This window comes from Furipterus horrens, unplaced genomic scaffold (genome assembly GCF_987537825.1).
Source record: "Furipterus horrens unplaced genomic scaffold, mFurHor1.1.pri manual_scaffold_10, whole genome shotgun sequence".
NCBI lineage: Eukaryota > Metazoa > Chordata > Mammalia > Chiroptera > Furipteridae > Furipterus > Furipterus horrens.
Genome location: NW_028327180.1, coordinates 1,661,097 through 1,674,252, shown reverse-complemented (window position 1 = coordinate 1,674,252; position 13,156 = coordinate 1,661,097). Strand labels below are relative to the sequence as shown.

General features: G+C 54.7%; 1 protein-coding gene and 1 long non-coding RNA gene across 2 annotated transcripts in view; one reads left to right on the top strand and one right to left on the bottom strand.

The window, feature by feature from the left end:
- The window catches only part of LOC149999162 (uncharacterized), a 92,903-nt gene that overhangs the window by 10,609 nt on the left and 69,138 nt on the right, over window positions 1-13,156 (bottom strand). The gene's annotated exons all lie outside the window — the stretch shown is intronic.
- The window catches only part of PDE5A (phosphodiesterase 5A), an 81,869-nt gene that overhangs the window by 17,415 nt on the left and 51,298 nt on the right, over window positions 1-13,156 (top strand). The window contains exon 3 of the mRNA XM_090288242.1: window positions 3,681-3,770. Coding sequence (XP_090144368.1) covers window positions 3,681-3,770 — 90 coding nt within the window. The remainder of the gene's footprint in view (window positions 1-3,680; window positions 3,771-13,156) is intronic.

The window sequence follows — 13,156 nt, the reverse complement described above, 5'->3', positions numbered from 1 at the left end:
GAGACCCACAACACGGACCAGCAGTTCCCAGTCAGACCACGGACCCCCACGAAAGGCCCGCTGGTGGGTGCCACCCCTATCTCCATGCTCAGTGACATCACCTTCTGCATCAGCCCACCGCCATTCATGCCACTTTCCAGAATGCGGCACCAGATTGGTTAATAATAAGATATTAACACAGAATAATCAAAACAGCCATAGGCATTTTTCTTCCATATAGAAACTAGATATTACCCGATGTCTAGATTGGATGGTGCCTTAATCAGCGTTCTCTAGAGAAACAGAGCCGAGTGCAGAGGGTCAGATTGGCCCTCCTCTGCCTCTTTGCTCTGCTCAGGCCCCCAGCAGACAGGACAGTGCCCAGCGCAGTGGTGAAGGTCTTCGCTCAGCCTTCTGATTCAAATGCTGACTCCTCTGGGGACACCCAGAAGTAATGTCCTACCAGGCGTCGGGGCATCCCTGAGCCTAGACAGGTTGACACATGATATTAACCAGCACAGATGGCCTTGAACCCCCAGTTCCGTGACCTATGGAAGCCGTAAGCCCCCCTAAGATTTCCCCTGTCCAAGGACTCACACTGTCAGAGCACCCCTACTTCTCCCCAGTCAGCTGGTCAGAGCACCCCTACTCCTTCCCTGTCAGCTGGAATGCACACCCGGGCCTCTGCCCCGATCACACAGGACACCTGGGGGGACAACTTGGGAGTCTGAGGGAAGAGCCCTCACCATACAGACGCTGTTCCTCCCACCCCCACTTTTTTCATTTTTTCTCCAGATAAATCAGCACCATGTTACACCCTGCTGGTCTTGCTCTCTGCTTTAACAAAGAGACACGGGCTCTCTCACGTGAGTGTCTGATGAATACAGTTATTTCCAACATGAGTTTTAGAAGGAGAAATAACCCTAAAAACTGTTTCAATGTTGATGACTCCAGCCATCGGTCACCACAGGACCGTGCCCCAGAGAACACAGCATGGGAAGTGCTGTGTCTGCCTTTGCTCGGTTGGCTTAAAATGCCACTCTGTGAAGGAAGCCGGCTGATCATTTGGCAAGTCTACCATGTTATTTCCTTTTTTGTTTTCTGTTCTTTTTAATATAATTTCAAACCCACAGAATAGTTGCAAGACCCATAAAGAAGCTTCCACATACCCGCTGCCCATTCCTCAGTTATGTTTTGCCGCATTTGCTCTATCATTTTTCTTTTTCTGTATATAATGCACATAACATACTATATGCATGCTATTTTTTCTGAACCATTGAATAAGTTGGAGACATTTTCACAAAAGATTCCGGTAAATGTTCAGTATAGTTTTCAACAAGAACACTCTCCTACACCATTGCAGTTTATCAAAATCAGGAAATGTTATGGTACAATGCTATTACCTAAAAGTTGATGGTCACGCTTGGTCCAGGGTCCCATTAGTGCCCTGAATAGTCATTTCTTTCCTCTGGTCAAGGGCCTCATCCAGGATCACGACCGCACGCACGTGTCATGTCTCTAGTCTCCTTCACACGTGGAGCAGTTCCTCGCTGTTCCTTTGTCTTCCTTGACACACATTTGAGAAGAACACAGGCCAGCTCTTGTGTGGAACGCCCCTCCCAAGCAGACTCAGCCCACGGCGCGGGACTCGCTCCTACGGACCCAGGCTCCCCTGCAGTGAACGCGAGGTGCGCACTGACACCCACCCACCTGTGCGGAGCGAGACCCAGGCTGCCGTTGACCAGAACCCCCAGTCAGCCCCCCACGGGGCGGGGAAAGGGCTGCTGCTTTCAGAACCTCAGTCTGTCTGCACCGGCTGCCTCGCTTAGACACTTGGTCTAATGCCCTCCTTTGTAACCCGGTCTTGTCATTTAGGTGTTCAGGAACAAAATGCTTGCTCATGATGCATTTTTGTTCGTGTTTTGATATTAGCTTAGAGACTAATTCACTGTGAGTTGATTTTTTACGTCTCTGACTCATCCATATCTGGATCCTGTCTGCTTTCTGTAGAGACTTCGCAGTGTGCTGTGTGGCTGAGCACTGAGAAGCGCTCCTTCCGGGTTCTCTGCGTCTCAGGGTAACTGAGCGTGTCGGCAGAGCAAGCAAAAACGCAGCAGCGTTTACTTAGACTACACAGTATCCATACCGATGACCCGCCGTTTTATAAGTTTTCTTTCAGAATCATCTTAAACAACACGTCTGCTTTTCTTCGGGGAAGACTGGCCTCATTTCTGACCCCAATTGAGTGAATCTGTGTAATCAGTTACTTCATTTACAGCTTTGGCTTTGCATGACTTTAGACTAATTAAAAAAATAGAAGTGACCTTCAGAGATGAGGATTTTCCAGTGTGGCTATTCCATACTCTCCGAGGGGAATTCCAGACGCAGGCTTGGGAGCGCAGAGGTGCTATTTTTAGGCCGAGTCTATAACTTCCCAGGCTATCACTTCGAACACTCATTCCAGTGTTTATGTCCTGGTATGTGGGTTTCCATTCTCTCCTCCCCCACATGGTGCTGCTCTCTGTCCGTTCCCTCTGGGATGCCCCGCCCCCCACAGACGGGCTTTAAATGAGAATAAGCTAAAAATGATCACACGTGATCATGGTGACGTCTTCTGTCTTCTGCTAATGAACTCCTTCATTAACTTATCAAATGCTTGGGAGTTCCTGTGCTAATATTGGGAACACACTGATGGACCAAAAACAGCTCATCAGAGAGCTGAGAGCCTGCCTGTCATCTGCCCAGTTACAGTGGGATGGGACGTGGCCCCTGTCTCCCTTTCTTTACCTGCCTTAGGGACTGCCACGCCTCTCCATCCTTCCTGTCCCCTGGCTGTGCACGGTGCACCTCGTCACAGGGGAAAGACATCGTGCATCCGAAGCATTAAGGGATTGTTCACAGTCTGACCGAGGCCATAGAGATTTTTAATATATTTTTTAAAAATATGAGAAGACCCGGTCAGGGCACATGACTAGGTTGCACATCAGGTCCCCAGTTGGGGACGCAAGTGAGAGGCAACCACACAGTGATGTTTCTCTCCCTCTCTTTCTCCTTTCCCCTCTCTCTAAAAATAAATAAATAAATAAATAAATAAATAAATAAATAAATAAATAAATAAATAAAACAAATAAAATAAGTAAACAAAATTTTTTTTTTAAAGAAAAGATTTAAGTTATTATGACCTCCTGGGGTAGAAGGACAACATGCTGAGGAAACAGACAGCCATCCACGGCACGGGAGGTACAGGCAGGGCGGGCGAGGAGGCCCTTTGGAAGTGGTCGGTTTTACGGGGAAGAGTCAGAGCGGAGACGCTTTCTTGGGGGGCATCACAGAAGGACGAGGCAGGGAGGTGAGAACAGGCACCCTGTCTGCACAGGCGGGGCAGTGTCCCTTTTCCTGATTCGGAGTAAAGCTGTCAAAATTGGTTAACACTTTGAATTTCCTTTACTTAGGAACGTTTTGGTTGCGTCTTTATTTGGGGGGGGCTCTCATAAACATTCATTTCTCAGAGATGCTTAAATCTGTCTGAGTCAAAAACGAGGTGAATGTAACATGATCTGATGCCTTTCACAACAATAAAATTGCCATTCAGAGCCAAAAGGTAAGTCGAAGTTTAGATTTCTCTAATCTTATAAGTTGGAAAAATCAGATCAATCTTTGAACAGGTCAGTCACTAAATTGAATTTCTTTTTCCTTACAAGGATCCTCGATTCAATGCAGAAGTTGACCAGATTACCGGCTACAGGACACAAAGTATCCTTTGTATGCCAATTAAGAATCATAGGGAAGAGGTAAGCCAATTTTCCATTTCATAAAAGGTCATCTGAAAACATTTTTCTTTTTGAAAAAAATTGTACACTTATGAAATAATAGTATAGTGATGAGTTAACCATAAAATGCTTAAATGTCCTGCTTGATATTTTTAACATAGACTTCAGTTTTAGGGTTGAATCCTGATAGAGACCCCACCGTGACCCAGAAATAAACGTCAGACATTTCATTGAATCCCCAGCCCCCGCTCCCCTCATGGCTTTGCTCTGCCCGGGATATGCATTGTGGTTGTGGTTGTAACCAATTTACTTCATATATTTTAAGTGACGGAATAATGCTCCTTTCAGAAGTGGTTATCCGATTACAGTAATCCTCAGAAAAGTTTAAGGTTCGTCTGCAAGTTTTTTCTAATTGTTGCAAAATTTCTCAATGTATGTATTGAGAAAACCCCACATGGAAGTGGGCCAGCGCAGTCCCCCCTGTGCTGTTCAAGACCGGGCAGCCCAGGTGACGGGCGGTGTGTGCTCGGTTCTGGAAGAACCCAGCGGCCTTGCAAGGGGCGGGCCCCGTGTGCTCGCACCAGCGATGCGGGAGCTCTGGTCGCTCCGCGCCCGTGGCCAGCCTGGGCACCGTCAGCGCGGACGATTTAGCCGTTCGCGTGGGGGTGGCCTACATGGGGTTCCGTGGATACAGAACCCCGCTCTCAGCCACGAGCCAGCTGCTCCCTCACAGGCCTGGTTAAAGGGGTTCCGTCCCAGGTGCCCAGGCTGTGGTTGTCCAGAGCCGTCCTGGGGCTCCTGCGGGACCCCACGCGTCCTCCCGTCAGCCGCCCCTGCTCCGCATCCACTCTGCGCCCCCGTTTTACCTGGGGACCTGGTGTGAGGCCTGTGCCCTCGCTCGTTGTCCCGGCTCACTGGCGCCCCATGTTTCCTGAGATCGGAAACCGCCAGTGAGCTCCCCTGGACGGAAGGGAGGGCCCCCCCAAGGGCCCTCCCAGGCAGCCTTTACGCATCTCGCTGCCCCCCTCTCCCTCCCCGCCCCCCGCCCCCATCCTCCTGCGGCGCCGCCCCAGCCCCGCGTCCTGTCCTGGGAGAACGTCCCCACGGAGAGCGGAGCGGTGAGAAGCAGAAGATGCTCTCAGCAAGGCCGTCGTGGAGGAAAGGAGGGACTTGGCTGCTGGAGGGGCACGGCCGCCCGACCACGCAGCCTGGGACCCCCAGGCTTGTCTTCCCGCTGGTAGCTGTGTGAGCCAGCTCAGGGCAGGCCCCTCTTGTCCCCAAGCTTCTGAAGTCAAAGCGGAGGGCCCAGTGAGGGTTTGCGGAGTGACGTTAACTGTTCTGCTTTGGGCTGAACCCCGCCTTCACCACTCTCTGGACGCGTAACCAGTGGCATTGGTCCCTGCTGGCGGTTTCCTACGAAGTGGGGCTTCGGAAGGACCCGCCTCCGAGGGCCGTGAAGATGACATTTCCCACGTGCCAAGGGCTTAGCATGGCTCTGACACGCCGGAAACGATCACTAAATGTCAGCGGTTCGGTTTTAACAGAGACAACTAAAGAGCTTTTCAGACAGACAAAGGATGACAAGGTTGTGGGAAGAGGTCACCGGCCGCAGACGGGCCAGCCAGCGGGGGCCCGAGATAACAGCGCAGTCCCTGGCCTGGCCGGTCCGCCGTCCAACAAGGAAACACGCTCTTACTGGTTTTCCTGGCAAACGAGGCAGACGAATTTGGCGCCTTCTCTGCGTTAGTCCAACAGCAGAGCCGGCGAATGACTGAGGACTGTACGATGAACTGTGAATATCGACTCTTTCTTCATTGTTTGCCAGACGTCCTGGGGCCTTTCGGGGCCCCCGAGTCTTAGCGCACAGGCATCAGCTCTGACGGCCTCTTGAATGGAGCAGTGAAATATCAAACACGAGAGGCCGGACTGTAACACAGCGCAGAACATTCCGGAAGACTGAAGATCTGGTAAAATATATCGTCCCTGCATTTACCTCGTCTTCTCCTGAGTTTCAGGAGTTCTTGTCCTTACTGTGATCATTTTAATGGTAGGAGCTATAGCAGCGCCTTTTTAGAAGCCAGAGTCATAGAGATTCTGAAAAGTCTGCGACAGATTTTTTTTTCAATTGTAGAGCAGAACTTTTCACAATCTTCCCCCTCTCCACTCCCTTCTGTGAGAAGAGGGTTAATGGGGAAAGTGGGGGGAGGGCTGCAGAAGCTTGAGGGGGCCGAGGCAGTCGGTCTGGAAAGGCCCAAGAGCCCCCGCCTACAGAAAATGACCATGAGAAGATGCAGGGTCTGGGGGGAGAAGAGAGCCCGGCCGGGCCGTGCGCTGGGGTGGGGACCGTGGGGGAGGACCTGGGCACAGCGGCCCGTCCTGTGGACACTCTCCTACGGCCGGGGATGCACTGATTCTCTTCGTCTTCATCCCAGCCACGGGAGGCACTCACTGTCTCAGCCCACCCAGCAGACGCGGACACACGTGGAACCCTCCGGGAGGGCACCCAAAGCCACGTGACCCGGTGCCGGCAGAGCTAGGCTTGACGCCTGGGCCGTCTGCCTCCGGGATTGGCATGTGGGAAGGAGGGCTTCCTAGTGTCCCGCGGGGTCCGCCGTGGCCCCGGGCGGAAGGGGTCGGCTGGCTCCACAGGGTGGCGTGTTTCAACCACCCTGCAGAAGCGCCCTTTTTCAGACGGAAGGAGAAGAGGGGTGAGCGGGGACAAGGGCTCCGGGTCACTTCCTCTGCGTGTCCTCGGAGGGACCAGCCAGGACACCAGAGGACGTCTCCCCGGGGACAGGAGAGTTTCGGGAGCGCACGTCCTGTCAGTCTGGGCCAGGTGCTCCGGAGAAGAGCCCTCACGTACCCACGGGCCTACAGGGAACAATTCGCCCGTGTGTGTGTGTGTGTGTGTGTGTGTGTGTTTAGGGCTGCTGTTCAACTGCTTCCAAACGTCATGCTGGATTTCGGGGCCTGAACGCCTAGACGCCTGGACCAGTTTTTATTTTTATCACTTGTGTTAGTTATTTCTATAACAGACCATTTTTCCCTGTTCAGTAAAGGAGGGCGGGGAAAAGCAACTCTTTGTCTACAGCTCAGGGGACCCAGTTCTGCGGCCGCTGTGACGTGGCAGACACGGGCCGCTGTGACGTGGCAGACACGGGCCGCTGTGACACGGCAGACCCGGGCCGCTGTGACGTGGCAGACACGGGCCGCTGTGACACGGCAGACCCGGGCCGCTGTGACGTGGCAGACACGGGCCACTGTGACGTGGCAGACACGGGCCGCTGTGACATGGCAGACCCGGGCCGCTGTGATGTGGCAGACACGGGCGCTCTTCATTTCCGGGGCTGCACTGCAGAGGCTCAGGGGCGGGCGGGGCACCGTGCGGCGACGCCCGTTCTGTGAGGTCCGTACGTGACGTCCAGGCTCAGATCCCTGTTTTCCTCGGTTGCTCGTCAACTCCAGTCCATCAGTAGAAATCTAATTTGGAACCAGAGCTCCTCTCCTCCTCCTCTGTTTTCATTCCAGCATCTTGATTCTACGTCATCATACTTGGTGACACGCTCGTAATTCTTGGATGCAAATATAACAGGATTGATGAGAAGGTTTTGAACAAGCCGATAAAGGAGCGTTTTAGTGAAATTATTAAGTATTTATATCTTCCTCTGAAAACAGCCTAAATTTTTTCAAAAATATATCAGCTACTTTTTATGAGATTTTTATAAGATAAATACTTTGAGGAACCAAAGAGATTTAATGGCTGCCAAACATCAGAACATAAGCATTAATGGAATTAGACGTGTCATTCCAGCTGTGACAGGCGAAAAGAAATGTCTGCAGTGCACAGAAGTGGACGTCAGCCATACTGACTTCGCTGCTCATTTTAAAATATTCTCCTTTTCTCCCCGATGTCTTGTTTGGACAAGGAATGATGTAACCACGATGACACGCAGATGCCTGGTCCTGGCAGTGAGGAAATGACACACACAGAGCGAGGAAGACTCTTGCTTTAAATTTGTTCTCAGTTGTAGATGCAGCTGTAGGACTTGCCCGCCAGAAATTATCGATCAGTACAAGGTGACAGGACCCATGTTAAATGAGTTCAGTAGTCACCACGCAGGCCCAAGGACAGGCTGGGGCCTGGGGGCCTAGAGAGATGGCAGGGGAAGGATGGCAGCTGGGGTTTCTGCAGAGGGCCCTGCTGGGTTGGCCCGCAGCCTCGGGGACCTCGGGCCGTGGACGCTGGCCTGCGACCTCTGGCTCCCAGAGTCGCTGGGGACCTTCTTCAATCTGACACGTCAGCTTGGAGCAGATCAACGTTACGGCTTCACGCATGATCCTTCCATGGAAGTCAGACTAGATGCAAGTATGGCTACAGAAATAAGCAGAGTTCAGCTGCAGGCTGTTGGTTGATGTAGATCTATTTTAGCTTTATAGAGTTGGCTCACCCTGTGTTTTTAAAACCCTTATAAATTGTTCATTGCACTTATTCCCCTGCGACGGTCGTGCCTGTAGCTTTGTTTTAGAAACAAAACAAACATCCTCCCAGAGTTTCTGTTTGTCCTGGGCTGGAATGTCACGATGCCGACCAGCTTCGCCTCTTCCTTTTCCACTTTGCCCTTCAGTCATAAACAAGTGTGTTTTGCAAAGAAGAGAACAGCAAGCCCCGTCTAAGGCACCGCACGCCCCCAGAGCAGCAGATGGAAACGCCGCGCTGGCCGGTTAAATCCCCGCGGCCTCCCATCAGGTCACGGGGAGGAGAGAGGGCGAATGAGTGCCTGAGACTGCATCGCGTTTGTGGGGGCTGCCTTCCCCCAAACCCCACAGGGCACGCCTGGCAGGCCTGCTGCAGCCCGGAGGCTGTGTTTTGCACAACACGAGGCTGGTCTTCACTGGTGCGTGAAGGGTGCCCCTGGCCCCACTTGCTGCAACGCGGTACATCGTCAGTGCGACCGGTCGTGCATCCGTTTAACTCTGAGAAGCTGTGTGTAGGCCCTGGAGGGTGATGGGAGTGGCCTCGAACCGGCTGCAGATAAGCACACCCTGTTTCTTTGGGTAACATCGGACCCAGAGTCACATAGCCAGGCCCTTGGGTGGATTTGGAGTTAAATAATTTTCAGTTTTTTCTTAGAGGGGTAAGACGGTTGTCACTGACATCACTACCCTCGATAGACACGTGTTCGTCTGCGAGGGGCTCAGGGAACATGCTTTATCAACTCCATTTCTTCTTATCAAATCCTCAGGTAAACGTCCCCACTTGTTTCTCTTCTCAGAGAGTGGACATTCATATTCCAGGTTAAATCAAGTGAAAGAGCTAGAGGTGATGATTTAATAAAACTTCTGAATCACGTTTGTTTTTGCGCCACTTCCTAGCGGTGAAATAAAGTAGAAGTGACTTGGGTTTTGAATTCCCGATCTATCTGATTATTATAAATTACTTGATGACCATGAGGACTCTGTCAGTGATCTCTTGCAACAGAACGAATTGCCCAAAGCTTAGTGATTGTGAATGAATTCCCGAGGGCAGCGCAGGCCGGGTGGCTCTGCCTGGGCTCGCTGCTCTGAGGACAGAGGCCGCATGTTTGAAGGTGAGGCCCGCTTCCCAGGGGCGCCCTCCGTGGCTGGGCTGCAGGCCGGTGTTCCTCGCCACGTGGGCCTCTCTGTCAGGGCCCTCACCACGTGGTGGACACCAAGCAGGGCTGGCGCAGCTGCACCGTGCGGACCGAGTCTCCAGAGCTGTCTGCCGCCCACTCTGGGCGCTGTGTCCCCGAATATCCCGGCGTCAGGTGCCATCCAAAGTCCAGGGGACGGGCACCAGCCTCCACCCTTGAAGAGTGGAGGCCGCTGGGAGAATTTGTGGAGATGCCTTGAAACCAGAAGGATGAAATATATTTTGTGGCTTCATTCCCTTTCCTTAAAACTGGCCCGAGGATACAGAAGGATGCCGCTGTTGATTAAAATACTTAGAATGTCTTTCTCAGTCTTCCGTGTGTCAAACGTGAACTCCCCGCGGCAGCATGGATGGGGTTACGGACAGGTGCCAGGCTGGCGTGTGTCCCAGGGATGGAGGAGCAAGGGGGTGGGGGGAGGGAGGGGGCCCGCTTCCTGGGCTGAGGCACCAACGCGCTTCCAGAATATTCGGTCCCGAAGGCTGTTGGCATGGAACTGAAGTCCTCCGCGTCTTACCATCCACGGGGAGTGCTCACTGCTGTGACCTCATCATCTGGCAGCTCTGGTGCCCTGCGTCTGCCCGCGCCCGGAGCAGAGGGCTGTGGCCAGCGTTCGCTGGAGTTGGAGCCGGAGGAGGGAGGGGCTGGGTTTTATTTCAAGCCAGGGGGCCTCTGGTGTTCTTTAAAGATCCCCGTGGCCACAGCAGTCAGCATCAGCAGCTTGCTTTGCTTCGGACCGTACCCAGAGCCCGCGGTTGGACACGCGACAGGTCTGGGTAATCAGTCCTTCCCCTGCTGGTCCACACATCGAGGCAGGACTGCCAGTGAGGCGGCTCTGGCCACCATCCAGGAGACGCAGAGCGAGAAGAGCAGGCTTGTGCCCATCGTTTGGGAGGCCGAGGGCTGATCCGAGGCGGAGCACTGGAAGGAAGAACCTGGAATGCTCCCAGGTTGTTTAGAGAGACTTGAGGGAGAGGGTGGTCGCCCCTGAACTCAGACAGGCCACCGAGGGAATGGGTTTGGACGGACCCAGACACGCAGCTCCTTTTTTGGGCATGTTCTCTTGCTGTCTAAGACGCTCGGCCCTCTCGGCCAGGCGCAAGGCCGCCTCCCGGCGCCCCCCCCCCCCCCATGGCCTGGCTCATTAGCTCGGCGGAAACGCCATTGAAGAATGCGCCCTTCCCCCGGCCCCGCCCCCCGCGCGCCCGCATGTCCCTCCGCACCAGGCGGGCTGGCTCCGCGCAGTCATGCCGCTCCTCCTCCATCCGCGCCGCCCCGCGGGGGCCCTGCCTCTCTGCTGGCCGGCAGCACGCTGCTCTGCTCTGCTCTCCCCCCAGTGCACGTCCCTGGCCTCCCACCCTCTCGAGCCTCCTCCCCACCCCGGCCCCACCCTCACCACCCTGTGGAAACCACACTGGTGAGGACCCACGACTTCCATGGCCAAGGGCTGCGATCACGTCTCAGGCCCCACCATGCGGCCCTGTTGGTGGCCACTCAGTCCTCCAGGACAGATTTGCTCACTTGCTTTGCGGGACCTCAGGCTGCCCAGTCCCTGTCTCCCCGGTGGCCTTTCCTGTCCTAGGCTGGGGCCCGCCCATCACAACAGGGCTCAGAGTCCCAGCCCCAAGCCTGTCTCTGCCCTGACCGCACTCACTCCCATGGCGACCTCACCCGCGCCCACGGCTTTAACCATCATGGTCAGCTCTGCCCAACCCGGGCGGGCCTGGGGGGCATCTCGGATGTAACGCATTTACCAGATGGGTTTTACAGAACAGCCACGGGGCTGTCAAGTTCAGCACAGGGAACAGAGTCAGCACGGCGTGATCACCAGGCCTGGGCCAGGGGGTACTGGAAGTACGAGGGGGCTACTTTGTAACATACATGATTGTCCAACGGCCATGCTGGACACTGGACACCGATACAAGATAACGCCGACTGTGTGTGCACGGACTGGTTTATTCCCGCCCCCTCCCTGGACCGTAAGCACGGTGAGGCCGGCACGCGCCAGGGGGCAGGGGGCGTCCGTAAGCCGCACGGTGGGGTGCGAGAATCCCGCGGACCTGAGACCTGCAGCCTGACGCTGAAGCGCGGGAGCCAACCTCGACGGCCAGGCGGGTCTCCCGCGGACACTTCCTCCCGGCTGGGTGGTGACGGGCTGGGTCGCCCTGCCGACACGGACGCCATTGTGCCACTTGAGCTGCGGAAGCAGGTCTGGTCAAGGTCAGCCGCTTCCCACTGTTCCCCGTGAATGGCAGAGCCGGACTCACACCCTCTCGCTCCCAGGCTGCGTTTTTCTCCCCGTGAAATAACACTTCTTTTACCTTTACTCGTGAGCGTGCCTGTGAAGCTACCAAGCAATTCTGTGACTATTGTAGTTTTCAAAACTACGAAGTATGGACTGGAATAACGTCATCGTAAACTCTAGAGTTGTGACTGCAGACTTCCAGCGTGTCACCTGGCAGCGCTGTGGGGGGTGCCTGCCCCGTGGGCTGGGGACGCCGGCACATTGGAGTCTGCTGGCAGGCAGGGGCCCGTGCCCGCGCTCCCGAGTGTGATTGCCACTCTGGCTCCTCTTCCATGGGAGGGAAGAACACTTACAGATAAGACAGTGCGTTCCTATGACGACAGACCTCCATGTGAAGGATTTGTTGAGTGTAAAAGAACTACACACACACACACGTTCCCCTGATCTCCTAGGCTAAGCGATGTGGGCATCTAGCTGCTCCTGCGGAGCTCAGCTGAACACGCAGAGGCGGGCGCCGCGATCCGGACCGTTTGGCTCTGTGGAAGGGGGCGTTCTCTGAACCCCTGAACCCCAGTGTGACTTGTAAATGGGCTTCAGCCCATTCGGGACCCTGATGCGTGAAGCTCGCTTTCTGCCACGTTTGCTGTGCCTTTCCCTCCTGCTTGTCCCAGGGGCACATTTGGGGTACCCCTCACCTGTCATTCTCAGAGCTCCGTTAACACGGCATCTCCCAGGCCGGGGGACGTGGACCTGTCAGAAGGGCAGGCAGTGCTGGCACACACTTGACCCTGGTGCCACAGCGTCCAAGCCTGACACCAGTGTCCAGGGCCAGCGGGCTAGCGCCTGGCAGGATGCAGGGCACCGCCCTGAAAACAAACCTCGGTTATTAACTAGAACCCAGGCTCTGGCGTCACCTCTGGCAGCGCCGCATGGAAAGGCGGGCACTGTTAGAGCTATTCTGATACAAAGTACAGTTTGTACAGTGTATGTGGAGGACACACACGGCTCTGTTGTTACTTTGAACATATTAAGGAATAAGTAATTCCTCAGTTAATTAAATCCCATTAGGCAAAGAGACAGAGTTTGGAAGAAAGAGTTCTGACTTTGTGGCAAAAAAGGTTTGGGGGTTGTGCCGGTTTGGGACCGGGAGTCCCGGAGCAAGCACCCCACCCGGCTGCCCAGCTTCAGCCTCCGGCACAAACGCACAGGCTGCCTTGGAGACGGGGAATGTGACGGTGGCCTCCCAGAGCTCTTGCCCAGGGGCGGTGCCCAACCCCCCCCCCCCCCCCCCGTTTGCTCCCTCTGGAGGGTCGCCCGGCCAGACAAACGGAGGGATAGAAAGTTGACCCCCGTCCCAAACCCCGGGCGTGCTACCAAGGGGCCGGGCAGGCTCTCTGCTGTCACCTAAGCTCTGCACCTCTGGCAGCTTTTAAAGGGCACCTGCAGACACTCCTCACCGTGGCTGCGCGCTGCTCTGTCTCAGGACAGAGTCT